The sequence below is a fragment of the Ochotona curzoniae genome, unplaced genomic scaffold (assembly GCF_017591425.1).
Source record: "Ochotona curzoniae isolate NIBS_2020 unplaced genomic scaffold, NIBS_Ocur_1.0 scaffold_4701, whole genome shotgun sequence".
Classification (NCBI taxonomy): Eukaryota; Metazoa; Chordata; class Mammalia; order Lagomorpha; family Ochotonidae; genus Ochotona; species Ochotona curzoniae.
In genome coordinates, this window is record NW_024467122.1 from 58,271,617 (window position 1) to 58,289,707 (window position 18,091).

Here is an 18,091-nt window from a genome sequence, read left to right on the forward strand (position 1 = left end):
GGCTCTGCGAGTTATATGTGGACTGGGGGACTTCAGGGCCCACTGTGCGCACATTGCGCAGCTGCTCTCTGTCCCCAGACATGGCACCCTGACTCGGCCTACCCTGAGTCCAGGCAGGGACCAGACAGAAAGGGTCTGGGGGAGGGGGAAAGGAATGCACTGCTGAGAAGGCCGGCGGGATCAGGGGCCGACAGCAGGGGCAGGAGCTAGACACTGTGCCCGCTTCCTGAGCCACTGCCAGCATGCAGTTCAGTAGGAGTGGGGCAGGGTTGGCTCCTCTGGGCCATGCTCCCCCCACGACTCTGGGCTCCTTGGAGGTAGGCAGGTGTCTTTTCCATCGTTCTTCCCCAGGCTTGAGGTGTGGTGAAGTCTTCAGGATGCATCTGTCTTGCAAACGACTGAACAGATCTAGATGGCAGCACTGGCCCGCCCGAGTGTTCATGCCCTGACCCTTTAAGATACTGCAGCGAGCAGATCTGAGCGTGGCCAGACACGGTTCCTGACATTTACCATTGGAGCAGCAGGTCCAGGCCTGTGCCCAGGCTGTGCTATGCCCAGAGCTGCCACTAGGGGGAGGGCGGGGCTGAGGCCGCAGCCTTCAGGGGTGAAGGACACGTGCTCGGGGACACACACACACACACACACACACGCACGCACGCACGCACACACGCAAGGGACAGGTGCTCAGGGACACACACACGCACGCACGCACGCACGCACACACGCAAGCAAGGACCCAGCCAGCTGCATCCGGGGATAATATCTGCTGTCTGAATTGACTTTTTTTTGTAGTTCCTCAGGCAACACATGCTAAGCCGTTTGAATGAGTTCTTGTAAAATAAGACAAATCAGGAAAGAAAGGAAAAGAAGGAAGCCAGTAACAAGAACACTTGGTCTCAGCCAGAAAAAACTTGCTGAATACAAAATAGATAGTCATCTTCTGTTGTGTTTGACTCAGTGAGAAGAACAAGGGTTATTATTACTATCACTCAATACTTATCCATCAAATTCCAAAGGCAGTGCTACACACACAAATGTAACTTACAGGATCAGATTCATGTGGACCGAGATGTGTCCAATACATCTACTTTTCGTGCTCCCACTCAGAAAGTCCTTGTTTGTGTCACCACTGTGCCCTCCGAGAGAAGTCCAGACCGCGTCCCAGTGATGAGTCATAGCAGCACACGTGTCGTGGGTCAGACACCCGTGTCCGTTTTTCCCACACTTCTGCTTCATTTATAAATTCACGGGGCTGAAAATGTCTCATCTCAAAAAAGACAACGCGAGGCCCAGAAAGACATTTCATAACAAAAACACCTTTTTTTTTAAAAGTTATCTTCTGTCTAATAACATCTGGTTTGACATTTTCTCCCGTTGTAGATGAATCCACACAGCCCGTCTTGTGCAGTTCTCCAACTCAGCACTTGGGGGAGAAGGTGAAGACACGGGAACAGCCAGGTTGTGGAAGTGCTCTGCAAATGACCGGGGCTCCAGGGAACACGGTGCACTCTACTGCTTAAGATCCTGAGCTGACGCCAGGACAATTTAGGCTGACCTTAAAAACAGACAAGCATCAGAAAGTGCTCAGCAATCAAAACACACTACACTGGCAGGTTCTGGCGGGTGTGCTCCAGGGCTGGAAGTGATAACGCTGGGGACGCCTACTGAACTTTGCTCCCTTAAGCTACGTGGCAACAAGCCCTCAGCCCTGCTGGCAGGGAGGCGGATTCGGGATTTGTCAGGGAAGAGCTCACGGCCTATCCTCAGGTGCGTAGGACTGCGTCATGGGACGAGGATTAAGCCCAGACCTGTGAAAACACACACACGTTAGAAACTTGTGAAACAGGAGTTTAAAGAGTCTGTTCACACAGGTGTGCATGTGCACACACATCCATCCAAAACCAGAAGCTCACAGACCTTAAAACACTTGGCGCCTGGTGCCTCGGAGGTGCCCAGGGAGCCTGACCCCTCTTGCCCTTAAGGCACCTGGGCGCAGCCATCTGTGGCCTCCTTGCTGGGAGAGTCTGATGGGATCATCTGAACCCTAAGTGTTCGCTGTGTGGAGCTCATTGAGCATACTCTTGCCTGGGAAGGTTAATTTGCAAAAACCCTTTTCTTTGTCCTACTAAGCCTGGGCCACTCAAGTCATGGCCCTTTAGAAAATGTCACTCTCCCAGACATCAGGACAACTTGGAGAGAATGAAGCCTTTGTCTGCCACTCCCTTCCCCTCCTGCAGGGTGCAGCAGATGTGCCCCATCTGGAACACCTCTTCACCCAGGCCTGGCGCTTCATGCATGCCTGCTGAGACAGCACGGGGCCTCTCGAAGCTGGTGATCTTGCACCTCAAGCGCAGTGCGGAATTCAAGGTCATAGTTTTCCTGAATATGTACACACACACACACACACACACACACACACACACAGAGTTGACGAGTCCTCTCAAGGGCTTTGCGACCTTCTGGTGTGTCTGTGGAGCTCTCAATACATATGGCAGAGTCTGGCAGCCTCGCTGTGCCAAAGGCTTGAACCCCAAGACTCAGATGTCCAGGATTGAAAACAATGTCCTGGTCGCCTGGTCTAACCATGCCCTCCACAGGGAGTGAGTGCCAACTGTCTCCCTGGTGCCCCCAGGCAGCCCACTCTTCCTGTGGCGAGAGTGGAGCTGAGCTGACCTCTGGGTCTGGCGCACCAGCCTTGCTTCCTCAGAGCCCTCTCTCTCTTGCCCCGCACCCCAGCACAACACAAAGCCATCTCTCTTACGCGCAGGGTGTGGTCCCAGGATCCCGAGCAGAACGCGGTGCCGTCGGGGGACACCCGCAGGGTACTGACGCGGTTCTCGTGTCCGAACAGGATGGAGACCCGGGAGCCCTTCAGCACATCCCAGACGTTGATGGTGTAGTCGTTGTATCCAGCAAACAGCAGGCGGCCTGGCCAAGGGACCAGATGATAGTTATTAAACCCCTTCCTTCTCTTTTCCTTTCATGATTGTCGTTTGTTCATCTATTCGCTCACTCATTCAGGCAATTCCTTTATCCCACAGGCAGTGGACTCCCTGTGCTAGGCACTGGGCATTCAAGGAGAGAAGGCCAGTGGCTGCTGCCTTGGGAGGCTGAGAATCAGGCGGATCCCTGGAGTGCTGCATGCTAAGGGCGTCAGATGGGGGCCCGGTGCGTGTAGAGCATGCGGGGCTTCGAGGCAGCAGTGCAGGCACGAACCCATCACTGGTAGTCCTGTTGCAATCCGTGCCTTGCCAAACTCAAGCCAGAGAATCAAAGTGCCACCTGAGTCAGCTCATGAATGCCCATGCAGAGAAGGCAGAGCGCGTGGGCGTCCCCTCCCCCACCTCGTGCAAAGGTACAGATGCAGAAGCAGGCGCTGTCCGGGAGAGGGACCCGTCCAGGGAGCTCCCTGGCAGCGTTGCACCTCTGCAGGGGGCAAGGGTGGGGAGCACCAAGTTTCAGGCCACTGAGCAAGGGGCCCAATTCACACTCCCCCATCCTTTGAGAACTGCCCCCTTGTGAGTGAGGGGAGAACAGAGCGCAGGTGTGAACGACTCATCATGGCCACGAGGGACAGTGTGAGGCAGGGGCACAGCCAGGTGGGGTGAAGGAGTCCAGCCAGTCCAGCTCAGCCCGCAGGCCCGCAGGCAGCTGCTGCTGAAAGCTTCATGCGGGCTGCAGAGTGGGCGCTGGGGGTGGGAGGTGCTCGCTGAGGGCCTGGCCCCTGTTCCAGGGCAGGTTGCTGCAAGCAAAACTTACCGCTAAGGGAGAAGTCCACACTGGAGGCGCCAAATATGATGCTCTCTTTGGAGTAGATGGCCACCTCCCTGTCAGCCCGGAGGTCATACAGACGACACTGGGGACACACAGACATGCAGGGCAGCGCTTACCCCCAGCTCCGTGGGGCTGCTGCCACCCAAGGAATGAGGGAAGGCACCTCCTCCAGGTTTCTCTCTCATTTTTTCACCCCTCAGTCCTGACGCATCTTTACCCATCAGCACACGGTCAACTAAACCAAAACTGAAACCCCACTTTTTTTTCCCCCTTTTCCAGGAAAGGGCCCAGGTTCATCACACAAAATTGAGCAATTACCCGAAAATCTATAAAGAAATGAGTCATGTTGCATCCTGGATGTACAATTGTCTAGGTTGTTTCCTTGTATCTCACTATGCTTTTGTCTATTTCTCTTTTAAAGATTTATGTATTTGAGAGGCAGGGTTACTGAGAGGCAGAGCGAAGAAAGGAGGGAGACACAGGCCTCGCCCACCTATTGGTTCACTCCTCAAGCAGCTGCAATAATTAGGGCTGTGCCAGGCCGAAGCCAGGAGCCGGGAGCTTCCCAAGGGTCTCCCATATGGGGGGCAGAAGCCCAAGCACTGGGGCCAACTTCCTTCACAGGTGCAACAGCAGGGAGCTGGATTGGAAGGACAGCAGCTCAGACTCAAATCAGCACCCATGTGAGATGTGGTCTTGCAGGCAGCGGTTTAACACTGGTCTTGTTTGTCTACTTAAATGGATGTTTCTTTCTTTGCACCTGTTCACACTGTGTTAGGAGCATTTTCCCGTGTTGTTAATCTTCAGTACAAGTGCTATTTATGACCGCTGTGTATTCCTTTTGTGGCTATAGCACAATCGGTTTGTATCCTGTTGGGTGTTTTGGTTATATCTAATTTTTCTCTCCTACAAATAACATTATGATGACTATTCCTTTTTTTTTGACTATTCTTATGTAAAGTTATGTGTACACAGGCCTACTCTTCCAAGGAGTAGACTCCTTAGGACAGATTGTTTCTGAGCAGCAGCACGCCCACGTACCAGGTGGGGATGCTGAAAGCTCCGGCCTCCCTTCAGGCACACAGCGACAGTCCCTTTATCTCACTGCCCGCATCTCCACCCAGGGGCAGCTTTTCTTAATCTGAGACACAAAGGGGCAGCAGATCACTTACAGCTGCATTTCTTTGATTATAGGTGACTCTAAAAATATTTTCTGGTGTTCATTTACCATAGTGAATTTACTGCTTTGTAAAGTCTGCACTTCATCCTCTTAAAAACTGGTGTACTCCTCTTGTGACTACGCAACCCCAATCCTGTCTAAGGAGTTCTACGTGGTCTTCAAACATGTGGCAAGGATTGTTCCAAAAAGTCTGTCCTTTTGTTTAATGCTTTTTCAACACATTAAATACCAAAAGTTTCCTTATTAACTAAGTTCTCAATCTAGTGCTTTGTAGCTGCTTCCACTGTGGCAAGTTAGATTAAAGCTCACTGCTAGTAAGGTATGTGATTTTTGTTTGAGGGCAATGAGAAAAGTTTTATTTTTTTCTTGAAAAGTTAACATAATTTGATAAAATGAGGTGTATTTCTGGCTCAGCAAGTTGTTTGAGAACTCTGAGTACCAAGAGAGGTGTAAAATCTTTACCTCTAGCAATGTTTTCAACAGGAAGGAAAAAAACCCTTGCGCAAAGCTCAATGTCCCCACACTGAAGACTAGTCAAGCAGACCACAGCATGCCCACACAGGGAATGCTATTCAATCATCAAGAAAATATAATGCAGAGGAGTGTTTAGTAGCATGGGAAAATGTTCACAATCTCTGCTTTTAGGCGAAAAAGGCAAATTTAAAGCAAACTGCTTAAACACATAAAGAGAGAAATTCATCCAACTTGGGTCGTCTCGGGCAGAGATTCAAGCAAATATTTCCTAAAAATTTCTTCATTTGATATGCATGATTAAATCTATGTCTAAAAAGTTATCCTTTAAAAACAAAATTAAGTTGACATCTCTCAACTTTTGGCTAGGAAAAGCTCTCAACAACTTCCAAACTTACATCGGGGTGGGTGTTTGGCGGGAAGCAATTAAGACACCTGCATTCCATTTCGAACCCTGATGCGTGGGTTTGAGTCCCACATCCTTCTCAAAGTCTGACTTCCTGCTAATGTACACCCTAAGAGGCAGAAGGAAAAGGCTCAAGTATTTGGGTCCCTGCCAACATGTGGAAGACCCAGGTGGAGCTGCCAGCAGGGACCAGCCTTTCCTCAGCTGTTGTGGCCACTGGGGAAATGAAGCAGCAGATGGAAGCTCCATCTCCCTTTCTACCTCCCAAATACATGCAAATCATTTTAAGAAGCAACTCACAGTAGCATCATCTGACCCGGAAGCAAAAGCATCTCCACTTGGGTAGTACCTGCAGAGAGAAAGTATGATCAGAAAAATACTTCAGCTAGTGTGGTCATTCTCACTCCTGGACACTTGTCAGGACCACCCAGTAAGGCTGCCCCTGCTGGGCCTTCCAAATCAGGGTCTTCATGCCTACGGACACAAGCAACATCTGAGGCAGAACTGGAGGAGCTCCCAGGAAACAGGAGGCAGTGACACCAGCCTGGTGGGGTCTTGGTGAGGAGTACTTAGAATGGAATATGTTCAAGGGTACGTTAAAAAGTTCATGAAAAGTGAGATTAAAACGCAAGTTTAGTTTCGTGCAAACAATGCTGAAATCCATGCTTTTTTCACATGCATGAATTTCGGCATTTTTTTTGAAGCAAAACATACATCTGGTAGTTTCATTTTCCAGGAGCTTTTTGAAGTACTCTTGTTTGTAGGAGACACTGAACACACAGCAGACCCCTGTATGTGTAGCTTTCTCAGATCTAACACCTAATTCCCAAGACATGGCTCAGGGCTCAAGGACAAGAAGGTGGTTACCAAAGCAGACCCTGGAATCAGATGTCCAGCGCAACCTTGTGATGTCTACATTGTCCTCTGGATATGGGGGGACACTTCTGGCCAGTGATTTTTCATCTGGCCCAGCCTGTTTCCCTTCCTAAAAACGTGACAACACTAAAACATATGCCCGTTGTGAGGAGTAAGGCAGGACACAACTTAGTGTTTAGGATCCAGGACCCAGACCCTGATACAATCTAGGTGCTGGAGGTCTTAAGGACATCACAAATTTAACTAGGCCCAAAACGGAGTCCCTGAATCCATACGCAAGCACTGCTCCTCCCTGTGTTTCTGCCCATCACCGATTCTGTCCCACATTAAAGACTTGGGTTCCCTGCCTTAGAGTTCTTGTGAATTGCATCTCCTTGAGTCTGCAGGCATCGACCGCCCTGTCACTCTGCAGAAATGGGGCTCAAGCACCCAGCACCATCAGGAAGCTCTGGTTCTCGCCTTACTCATCAGTCCTTCATCTCTAACCTGGCAGACTCAAGCATCCATGAGCTGTGGCAGCCCGTGAAGTGTTAACTCACAAATGGGTAAGATTTCAAGACCTCCCTGATTCTTGATGTTTATCTGTGTCGGTCATGGCTCCCTCAGTTCTGGCCTTTCCCTCTTAAACTCACACAACCCCCTTCTAACTGGCCATCACACTCCCATGCTTGCCCCGCTCTGTGATCCATCCACCACACAGCCCCAAGGATCAAGGAATTGTTAAAAGACAAACATGATCAGGTTGGCCACAGATCTCCCCTCAACTCAAAACTTCCAGCCTTTTGGTAGCACCCCCCAACACCTCACCTCTGTGCTCTGCCCCCAACTCTGCAGGCCTGGCTCTCTCATCACCTTGGTCTCAGCTGGAAGGCCGCCTTCCCACACAGGTCTTCCTTGACCTCTCTCTGGGAAATATCCCTGCTTAATTTATTTCTTTCAGAGTGCTTCTCAGGATCTCAGAGTATGTATGTTACAGTATTTGGACTCTGTCTAGCTCAGCTCCTCTGGGGGCTTAGAGACCTTGCCTTTCTTGTTCATCAACAGTCAGAATAAGGTCCAGAAAATACACTCTCATTAAACACCTGCTGAAAGGATGGCTGACAACCACTGACTTGCTTTAAGGGTCTATTTATTGCTCCCTGTACAGTTAAGCCAAAACTCTCCATGAGATCTGGAGTGCAGTTCAGTTCCACCTCAAGCCAGCCTTTCTCCCCAGGCAGGCCTTTCTCCGCCCAGGATGTGATTCCTGGGCTAAGGAGAAGGACAGGTAACACTGACGGGACAGAGCTGCGATGGGGGCATCATACTCACTGACCGGACACTGTTGATGTCAGATTCATGGGTTTCGAAGGCCTGCACACATTGGCCGGAGCGCATGTCCCACACCATGGCTTTCTTGTCACATCCCTACAATTGTAAAGTTACCCAAAGTTAGGGTCACTGCAGGAATGAGTCCCAGGCATGCAAGAGACCACCTGTTCCTACCAGTTAGTGCCTGGCAGCCCACTCTTCCGAGACTAATGTTACCTGGGGCCCCTGAGGAAGCCAGAACAAGGTCACAGGTGGGAGGGAGCGGGGGGGGGGGGCGGACGGGGAGGCATCTGGCTTCCACTGTCTTTATTCTTCCTTCTGTTCCACATTTCTGAGCAGAGGCAAACCCTGCCCTGCCCCCCCCACCCCCAGCTGGCTTCCTACTGGTAATTTTCTTTACTCTCTTCCCTCCTTTCCTTTCACTGGCCTCCCAGGGTCAGCGGCAGACAGCATATATAGGTGGGGCCTAGCTGAACTCATGACATTCATTGAGTGGGTTGATAGTGCTGACACTGTGCAATCAGGAGCCCCAGCTCCATGTGAAGTGCAGAGCCACACGCTCTGGGGCCACCTGTACCCTCAGTAGTAGGGTGGTGCCAATGTCAGCAAACCAAGGCCCTTGCCACAGCTTTGCCACTGCTCATCAGCTGGGAAGTGCAGGCAGGTCACCTCCCTGGGCCTCCACCTTGACACCTGTAAAAATATATGCCATCCTTGGGTTGTTAACACGACCCAGAGAATGACAAATATGTTTGTCATCAAACACTACCAAAGTTCCCAAAGCGTTTTGATGAATTCTGGCCAAGCAATCCTATTATCAAGCTTATGCAGTAAATGGTGGGATCTCAACAGTCACCTGGAAGAAGTATGGGACTTAAAACTGGTGTCTGAGTTGCTGATTCACCCTTGAGCCATGGCTGGGGGATGACGGACCATGGCCGACAGCCCAGGAAGACTTGCCCCAATAAGGGCCCAGCTCCCGGACAGCCTTTCCAAGAAAGGGGCCAGAGAAATCAGGAGCGCCTTCAGATATTTACAGACACACATGAGTATAGAGGTTGGTGCTCCATAAGAGATAATATAACCTACAATGTTACTAATAACTTAAAATAGCATACTAGAGGAGAAACACAGCTCCACAGAGGCACAGGGAGGAAATGTAGACAGATGGTCAAGGAAGCAGCTGGGGGCCCTGCCAAGGGGAGGGAGGCCACATGCACCCAGTGTGACTCCCAGGGGGCCTGGGTGCCCCCTGGCTGCAGGCCCTGCCCCCAGGTCACTGCCCTGTCCCTGACTCTGTGGAAGAAGGGCTGGAGGTCTTCCCCCAGGGAACAAAGGGCACTGCAGATGCCCGGCTCCCTGTTCCTGTCCCAAGGCCATCCACAGAGAGCTGTGCCCCTTCTGCCCACACAAACTCCATGTTCACTGCTCATGGCTTCCTGGCAGGGGCACAGGAAGCACTATGGGCCACTGTGCCCAGGGTGGGGGTGGCTGATGGCAAAGCTGGGCCCCAGCTAGGTCACGCCTTTGTCTTCAAAGCTACATTCACTGACCCAGCCCTCTAGAAAGAGGGGGGCTTCCAGAAGTTCATGCAAAATGTGCTATGATGACACTACGCCTGGATTTCAAAAAACACTGGAAGCTTATCATTTAAGTCTATGTTTCCATCTACACACTGTTCCCTGTGGCCCGGGGTGTGAGGGAGGAAGTGGCCAGCCAGGGGAGGGTGGTGTGTGTGTTTTGCAGGGGTGTGTTTCACGGGCCTTGAAGTCCTGATCACATCACAGCTCTTGGCCCTTCACAGTGATCCAGGGACTCAGGGGCTCTGCAGACTGTCAGGGGCAAAGTCGCTGCTACCTAGTTGCAAATGACACTTTCTAATGTGACAGATGTGCACCATGCAGGGCAGCCTCACACAGGAGACTGTTCCAGGGCCTCTGTGGGCAGCTGAGTAACAGGGGCAGAACGGAGGAGGCCCTTGCCAGGACCTGGAGCCAGCATCTAACGGCAGTGGGCGCTGAGGGTGTGTGTGGGAGGGAAGGCTGAGGACCTCTCCTGCAGCCCCCCACTCTGCACAAGGCAGGATGGTAGCTGCTGCCTGAAGCCCCTGTCCCCCAATGGGCAGAGACTGCCTCCAGGCTGCCCTTGGGTCCTTACCCCAGACACGAAGGTGTTCCCTGTCTCCGAGGGGGCCAGGTCCAGGCACAACACGTCAGCCCCGTGGCCGTGGAAGCTCTGCAGCAGCTGCCCACTCTCCACGTCCCACAGAGCGCACGTCCCATCGCCACTCGCTGTCAGTATCTGCCAGGAGGTGAGGGTGAGCCAGTCAGAGATGGACTTTTCCACTGGGAAGAACAAGCTCTCTGTGTAGACACACATACACAGGCGCAGTTCGTTCACTCTGGGTTCAAGCACATATCTCTCTTCCACCAAGAAGGCAAAAATGGCCTTCTGACATGGGCACTGTTCTTGAGTCATATGTGGCAGAGTCAGTCCCCCTCGGGGGCTAGGACCCCAGTATCCTCGCTGTGGCCCCTGCAAGGTCCCACATCTGCCTGGCACACAGAAGTGCTCCATGACCTTGGGTTGGATGGAACCTCCCACTGTTCCCCGAGCCACACACTTGGAGCTTCTTAGACACCATGTGCATGGTAGTCACTGGGTTGCTAGACAACAGGAAGGGCCCGAGGAGGGACCCACAAGTCCCTGGGTGACACTGCTGCTGGACACAGGACCTCCCTGGCTGTGCAGCCAGCCGGGCAGCCCTTAGATACACCCGCCTGTGGCTTCTATTCCCAGAGCAGGGGGGGCTGCCTCTGTCATTGATGGTGCCGGGCTGCCCTCCTGTCACCAAGTCAAAGTTGCTGGGTCATAAACCAGTGTTGCCCATGCCTGCATGTCCCAAGCTCAGGTCACCCAGCCTGGCCTCTGCAAGCCCGTACAGGCCCTTTGCTCCTCTCCCCGTTGTGAGACACCACTCAGACTCTGCTGAGCTGAGCTTCTCCCTTCCTTCCTGTGGCTTTAGTGGACTCAGCTTTGCTGCACAGTGAGTGTTTCTGACAGTTGCTTGGGGGCGTGGACATCAATGAGCAGGCCAGGACCTGATGAGTTATCCTGGTGTGAGAAATGCAGACTCTAGGGGTCCCAAACCCAGTGGGGTGACATCTGGTCTGGTCTGAAAGAATGAGTGAGTGCTGACCAGGTGGAGGAGGAAGGCGGGTTACTGCAGCAACAGGCTGGGGTCTGCACAGCAAGAGGTGAGCTGGGGCACACAGCTGCACTCTTAGTCTGGAGGCAAGAGGGTATTATGAGGAGGGTGGGGTGTTTGTCATGGTTAAAATTCTGCTTGGGGGGAGGGGTCCACATCCTTTAACATGTTCAAGTCCAACCTTGAGTCGCAGCTCTGCTCCCAGTCCCAGCATCCTGCTAGTGACACCCTGGAAGACAGCAGCCTCAGTTACGTAGGTCCCTGCTATTCACATGGGAAATGTGGACTAAGTTCCCAGCCGCAAGCCTCCTCAAGTGACTGCTGTGGGCATTTGGGGAGTGAACCAGCTCATGAAGGATTTCTGCTAAAGGACATCTGGGAGAGGTCACTGTCACTCTCCAGGGGACACTGCACCCCTACTGAACAGGCCTACAGTGTTCCTGGGTGGGCTGAAATAGTAGGTGCACGCACAGCCCACTGGAGCCCCTCCAACTCAGACAGCCCCTCTGGTGAGCAATCACTTGCCACCTGGACTCCCCCCTGCCAGCTGTGAAGACTTTAGCCTAACTCCTTAAAACCCCAAATCCAGCTGACCTCTGCAAGAGCTCCAGATGTCCAGCCCAGGCATTTAGAGTGTTCTAGAATCTGGCTCTGTACCCCGCCCTCCTCTCCCCAACTGTCCACCTATGGCTGCGCTCCCTCCCATACAGACCACCACTTCATGGTTAGCAGTGAGCCTGTGACTGTCCTTCTCCCAGTGCCTCCCAACTGTCCAACCAGGACTGAGTTTTGTGATCCCGCACGGCCATGTCTGGGTTTCCAGAGCCAGGGTCAGCTGCTGGTTGGCAATGTGAGTAGCAGGTGCCCAGGAAGACTTGCTGAATACATCAACGATGGGGTGCTAAGAGAAACATTTAGTTGGGCTGGGGACCTGGTGCTGAGCTTCTACCTGTGGCACCAGCATCCCATATGGATGGTTTATATCCTGCCTGCTTTACTTCCAATCCAGCTCTGTCCTAAAGACCTAAAGGCCTAGGGACCAAGAAAGCAGCAGAATACGGGCCAAGTCCTTGGGCCCCTGCACCCACATAGGAAGTCAGGAAGAAGCTCCTGGCTTTGGTCTACTCAGCTGCTGTGGTCATTTGGGGTACAAACCAGTAGATGGAAGAGCTCTCTCTCCTCTCTCTGCAACTGACTTTCCAGGAAAAATAAAGTCCATAAAAAAGCAAAGAAAGGAAAATTGTTCTTTTTTTCATTTGTTAAAAGAAGAACATCAGTTATAGAGCTATAGACAGTGTGTGTGTGTGCTGGTGGGGTGGCATGTGGCAGCTCAGGGAAGCCTCACGCAGGTCCATGTATGCACAGGAGCCTGGGAGACTGCGCCTTCCACCCTTGAAGATTCCCTCTGCTTTCCCCATCCCCACCCCAAGTAAACCCCACCCCTTCTTTCATTTCCGGTTGTGTTAAAAGCTGACATCCACAGTCAGAAGGATGAGGTGCTTCGTCTCAGAGCCAGCTGCTGGGGCACACCCATCTTGAGAAAGACACAATCAAGGCCTCCTCCCCCAGCAGCTACCAGCTCACACCCTGTGGCAGGTGCTGCCTGCCCGGCCTCGCCCCGACTCACTGCTCCGTACCTGCATGTCGGAGTTGGTAAAGCTGCAGGCCGACAGGTAGTTGGTGTGCATGGCAACAGACTTCTTCTTGGCGGCCATGTTCTCATTTTTGTCAAACGTCAGTGGGTACACAGAACACTTATTATCCAAACCGCTGCCATGGGGAGAGAGAAGCGGCAAGGGGTCATTCCCGCAGAGCAGTGGGACATGCGCACACTGTCATTCACGCAGACGTCTCAACATTGGCCTTCAATCCCAGTACCCTGTACTGTAGCCTTCCCCCGACCTTCTTCTCCGAAGGGCTCCAAAGCCTCAGTAAACCAGAAAGGACAGTACAGTGAACACGCTAGGTCCTTCGCCTGGCTCACAGACATACCAATTTGTCATCTGTCTGGCAGAAATCGTGAACCATTTGAGTGCAAACTCAGATGTTCACATTTCAGTTTTTCACACTGACATATCCTAACACAAGAACACTCTCCCACGTGCCTAAGATGCATTCTCACATCTGAGACAAGTACAAGGCGTCCACGCAGCCCCCATGCTCGGTTCTCCCGCTATGCTCTGGCCCGGGCCCAGGCATTCTGCGCCTGCCACGTTCGGACCTCTCACTACGGAACAAGCCCTGCCCACTGTTGGTCATTCCCAGCAAGAGAACACAGGTCTGCTTCTTAGGTTATTTTTTGAGAAAGAAGGGGAGACAAAGAGGGAGACCATTTCCAACCACAGGTTTACTTTCTAAACACCTGCCATGGCTGGGGAGCTGTGCTTGGGAACCGGGAGCTTGTTCCGGGTCTCCCATGGGAGGGGCAGGAACCAAATCATCTGACCTGCACCTGCTTCCCAGAGTCTGTTAGCAGGAGGCTGGAGTCGGGACGGGGCCCAGCACTGGACCCACATCCTCCAACACGGCACCGTGGCTGCTAGGCTAGAAACATCCAGCCAGGGCTCGCTGTTATACAACGTACAGAAAGTCTCATACTCCAGGTTTGGGAATTCCTCATCCAACGTGTTTGGGACCACAAGTGTTTCAGATTTTGGATTTCACTGTATTTTGAAAAACCGAAAACAATATAGTGAGCTATCTTGGGGCTAAGATTCAAACCTAAATATATAATTCATATGTTCCATATACAACTTACAGGAATAAAGATAGCAGGAAGGTAATACACGGCAGTGTATCTGACAAAAATTAAAAATGTGTGTGAGAGACAATGGGGACACACACACACACACACACACTCTCATATGCTGGTTCACTCCCCAGATGCCCACAGCGGCCAGGACAGAAAGCCAGGAGCCAGGAATTCAACCCCACTTCCCCTTGGGGGTGGCAGGAAGCCAATCAGTTGAGCTGGAGCCGGGTAGGGTGCCCAGGCTCTCTGAGGTGGGACTCAGGGTCCTCCCCGGCAGTGTGACTGCCAGGCCAAACACCCCTACCTGCAGAGTCCCTTATGTGCCTGGGTTTTGATGGGGACCTCTCACGTGAAGGTGGGTATCACATGAGGTGGGTAAGGTCCACCTGGGGTGTCATGCTGGCATTCTGAGTTTGGCACTCTAAAACTCAGAGTTTAGATTCTCAGGTGAGGAATGTGTAACAGTTTTGGTGAGAGTGTATGCTATACTTCTCTCACTGCAGGAATTCAGGGGGCTTGTCATACCTGTTGTTCGAAGACTGGTGATACCAGCTTCCATCACTTGGTTCAGGTAGCTCACTGTATCTCTCCCAGGCAGAGGTAATCTGCTTGTGATTAGTAATAACCTATAGTCTGTTATCTGGAGACCATGAAAATATTCTTTCCTGGGGTTGGTGCTGTGAAAGAGCCACATGCAATGCCAGCATCCTGCAATGGAGTGCTGGTTCAAATCCTAGGTGCTCTGCTTCTGATCCAGCCCCCTGCTAATGTGCCTGGGAAGCAGCAATTGATGGTTCAAGTTCATAGGCCCCTGCTACCCATGTAGGAGACCCGGATGGAGTACTGGGCTCCTGGCTTCTGCCTGATCCAACCCTAGTTAATGACAGCCATTAGGGGAGTGAACCAGCAGATGCTAGATCTCTCCCTTCTGTCTCTCCCTCTCTCTCTAATTTGGTCTCCAGCAACCTTTCCTACCTGATTACCTTTGTTTGAATCAAATGTTACCCCGGGGGGATCAAAACAGTGATTTTGTCACCTGACAATGCCCTCTGCACCTGCTGTCTGCGTTTTCTGAAAAGAGGACTCATCCTCCCCGTTACCGTATAGCTACAGGCACTTTGTGCTGTGCTCATTTTGATTTACGTCATTTGAGGCTCCAATTGTCCCAAATGTGGACATGGGCGCCCCTCGGAGCCAGCTCCTGGGCCATTTTCCTAGGATCCCTGTTGGTCTTTACTCATTTCTTACTTTTAGGAACAGGAAAGCATTCTAGGTTCACTTTGCTCTCTTTCTATCTCTTCCGTAAAATCAGCCTCTGTCCCCTGAGGCCTTAAAGAGGAAACAATACAGAGGAGGGTCCCTTCCATGCTGAGGCCTTGGGGAAGTGAGAGGTCCCTATGGCTTCCCCGCCTGCTTCCACCTGCTTGGAGCCACAGGTGGACACCTGGTTGGCTTGCTAGCGGTGATCGGCCCTGGCTGATTCCTTTATAGATGGTCTGGGTGAGGAGGATTTGCTCTTGGGCTATGCAGGAGTGAGGAATTTTATTTTTTTCCCTGTCATTTGGGTATTTATCACATCCCTCATGGGTCAGATAGGATTATTGATTTAACAACTGTCCTGCAGTAGATGTAGTGTTTTTAGCCCCACCTGCATTTGCCTCGGGAGAACTGGACCAAATGGTTTGGAGAGCTGTCTATGGTCCACAGGTTGGATGCTCGCCACCCCTGGGCTACAGGAATAAGGAGGCACACTGGGGCCCATGCCTGCCCTGGCCCATGACAGCGCTGTGTCCCTCCATCCCCCCAGCAGCCTCAGACAAACTTCCCGGCAGCTCAGTCGGCTGCTCTTCCCTTAGGGTCGTTCGTACTGTCACAAGAGGTAGTGATGGTTTGCATCGTGTGCTGAAACTCTGCTCCAGGACCTAACCAATCTTACATTCCTGGTTACTCTTTCTGGGATCCCTGGACCTCTGTTTCCCCAGCAATGAATGGGGCAGAGCCCACCCACGGATCGAAGGGGCAGTTGTGGTGATTACAGGAGATCAGAGTGACGTGTGTCACTTGATGGGTGTGCGGCCTGGGGTCATTCTCACGTTCTAAGGTCCCTCCTTGCTTGGAGGGAGGATGGCATTTTAGTCATCTGTTAGTCCGTGCCTTGCACACAGGTGTGTGCAGTAAGTATATGGTAGGTGAGAAATACTTAACGATCACAACCGATGGAAGCAGATCGTACCAATCCTCTGGGGGGTTTTAGCTTTCCAGTTTGGACCCAAACGAGAGATGGACATAAAAATGTGACGGGGCTGGTGCGGGGCAGAGCAGGCCAATCCTCTACCTGTGGTGCTGGCATCCTATACGGACACAGGTTAAAGTCCTGGCTGTTCCACTTCCCAACCAGCTCCCTGCCAATGACCTGGGAAAGCAGTGGAGGATAGCTCAATCTTGGAGACCCAGAAGAAGCCCCTGGCTCCCAGCTCCAGATCAGTCCAACTCTGGATGCTGTGGCTGTTTGGGAAGGAAGATCTCTTTCTCTGTTACTCCTCTTTTTAAACTCTGACTTTCAAGTGAAAAGAAAATAAATCTTTTTTAAAAACAGTAACAAGCCCGGTGCAGTAGCCCAGTGGCTAAAGTCTTTGCCTTGCAAGTACCAGGATCCCATGTGGGCGCTGATTCTGATCCCGGTAGCTCCACTTCTCATCTATCTCCCTGCTTGTGGCCTGGGAAAGCAGTCGAGGATGGCCTAAAGCCTTGGGACACAGCACCTGTGTGGGAGATCCTGAAGAGGCTCCTGGCTTCTGGTTTCAGATTGGCTCAGCTCCAGCCATTGCGACCACTTGGGGAGTGAATCAGCAGGTGAAAGATCTTCTTCTCTGTCTCTCCTCCTCTCTTCCTCTCTGTATATTTGACTTTCCAATAAAATGAAACAAAATCTTAACAAAACAAAACATAGCAGCACAGGCAGATCCATGCAACCCTGGAGCTGCGGGATGCTCCATGCCCAGGCAGGGAGACGCTGTGTCACAGCCACAATCAGAAATGCAGGGTCAGGGCAGGTGTGTGGTACGGCGGTCACACTGCTGCCCAGGAGAGGTGCCAGGTCTGCTTCTCACTCCAGCTCACTGCTGATGCGCCTCAGGAGCCAGCCAGCCAAGTGCTACTCTCAGACTGAGGTTTGGCTCCTGGCTCTGGCATGGCTCAGCTCTGGCTGCTTTTGAGCATTTGGGGACGGAACCAGCGTAAAGAAGGAGAATCAAATCTCCCTCCACATCCCCACCTTTTAGATAAAATGAAAATAAATAATCATTTCAATGTTGTTCATATGGACTTCTTGAGTTTTGGATCATCCTTTTTTTCTTTTTATAGGAAAGTCAGATTTGCAGAGAGAAGGAGAGACAGAAAGAAATCTCTTCCATCTGCTGGTTCACCAAGAGCTTCCTCCAGGTCTTCCACGCAGGTGCAGGGTCCCAAGGCTTTGGGCCATCCTCCACTGCTTTGCTAGGCCACACGCAGGGAGCTGGATGGGAAGTGGAACAGCTGGGATTAGAACTGGCACTCAAATGGGATCCCAGTGCATGCAAGGTGAGGACTTTAGCCACTAGGCTAGCACACTGTTCCCTGGATCACCCCTTTCTAGCAAGTTTCTAGATGTGTCTCTAGGTCAAAGGTTACACATTTCTGGCACACATGACCAGCTTGGTTTTCTGAAATGTCCACACTGGTTTACAGCCCCGCCAACAGCAAGGGAGAGAGCCAGGGATGGGTTAGGAACTTAAGCTTCTGTCCCTTCTTCCATGAAAAGAACCATGAGAGAGTTTTGGGATTTCTTCTTTTTGGAAGTTCAGGGAGGGAGTGAACACACTGCTTGGCAAGCTCTGAGATGACAAGCTCTTGCTGGCCTGCTGCCCTCTGCCAAGAGAACGGCACTTTGTGGCTACCAGGAGGCCTTGAAAGTCGCTGTAGCCCCAACTTACCCACAAGCAATGGCACATCCAGACGGGGCGTAGGCACACGCCATCACCCACGTGCAGGGCATCGTGACCGCATGCTCCTGAAACGTAACAGGGACAGTGACGGCGCAACGACAGAAGCCGCTATGCTAAACGCTTCACAGCT

General features: G+C 52.0%; 1 protein-coding gene across 1 annotated transcript in view; it reads right to left on the bottom strand.

The window, feature by feature from the left end:
* Window positions 1–946: 946 nt before the first annotated feature.
* GNB5 (G protein subunit beta 5) overlaps window positions 947–18,091 on the bottom strand; it is a 41,680-nt gene continuing 24,535 nt past the window's right edge. Inside the window, exons 5-12 of the mRNA XM_040968724.1 lie at window positions 17,950–18,026; window positions 12,864–12,996; window positions 10,176–10,319; window positions 8,023–8,114; window positions 6,132–6,180; window positions 3,760–3,856; window positions 2,762–2,928; window positions 947–1,808 (exon numbers count right to left, since the gene is read on the bottom strand). Coding sequence (XP_040824658.1) covers window positions 1,797–1,808; window positions 2,762–2,928; window positions 3,760–3,856; window positions 6,132–6,180; window positions 8,023–8,114; window positions 10,176–10,319; window positions 12,864–12,996; window positions 17,950–18,026 — 771 coding nt within the window. The 3' untranslated portion in view covers window positions 947–1,796. The remainder of the gene's footprint in view (window positions 1,809–2,761; window positions 2,929–3,759; window positions 3,857–6,131; window positions 6,181–8,022; window positions 8,115–10,175; window positions 10,320–12,863; window positions 12,997–17,949; window positions 18,027–18,091) is intronic.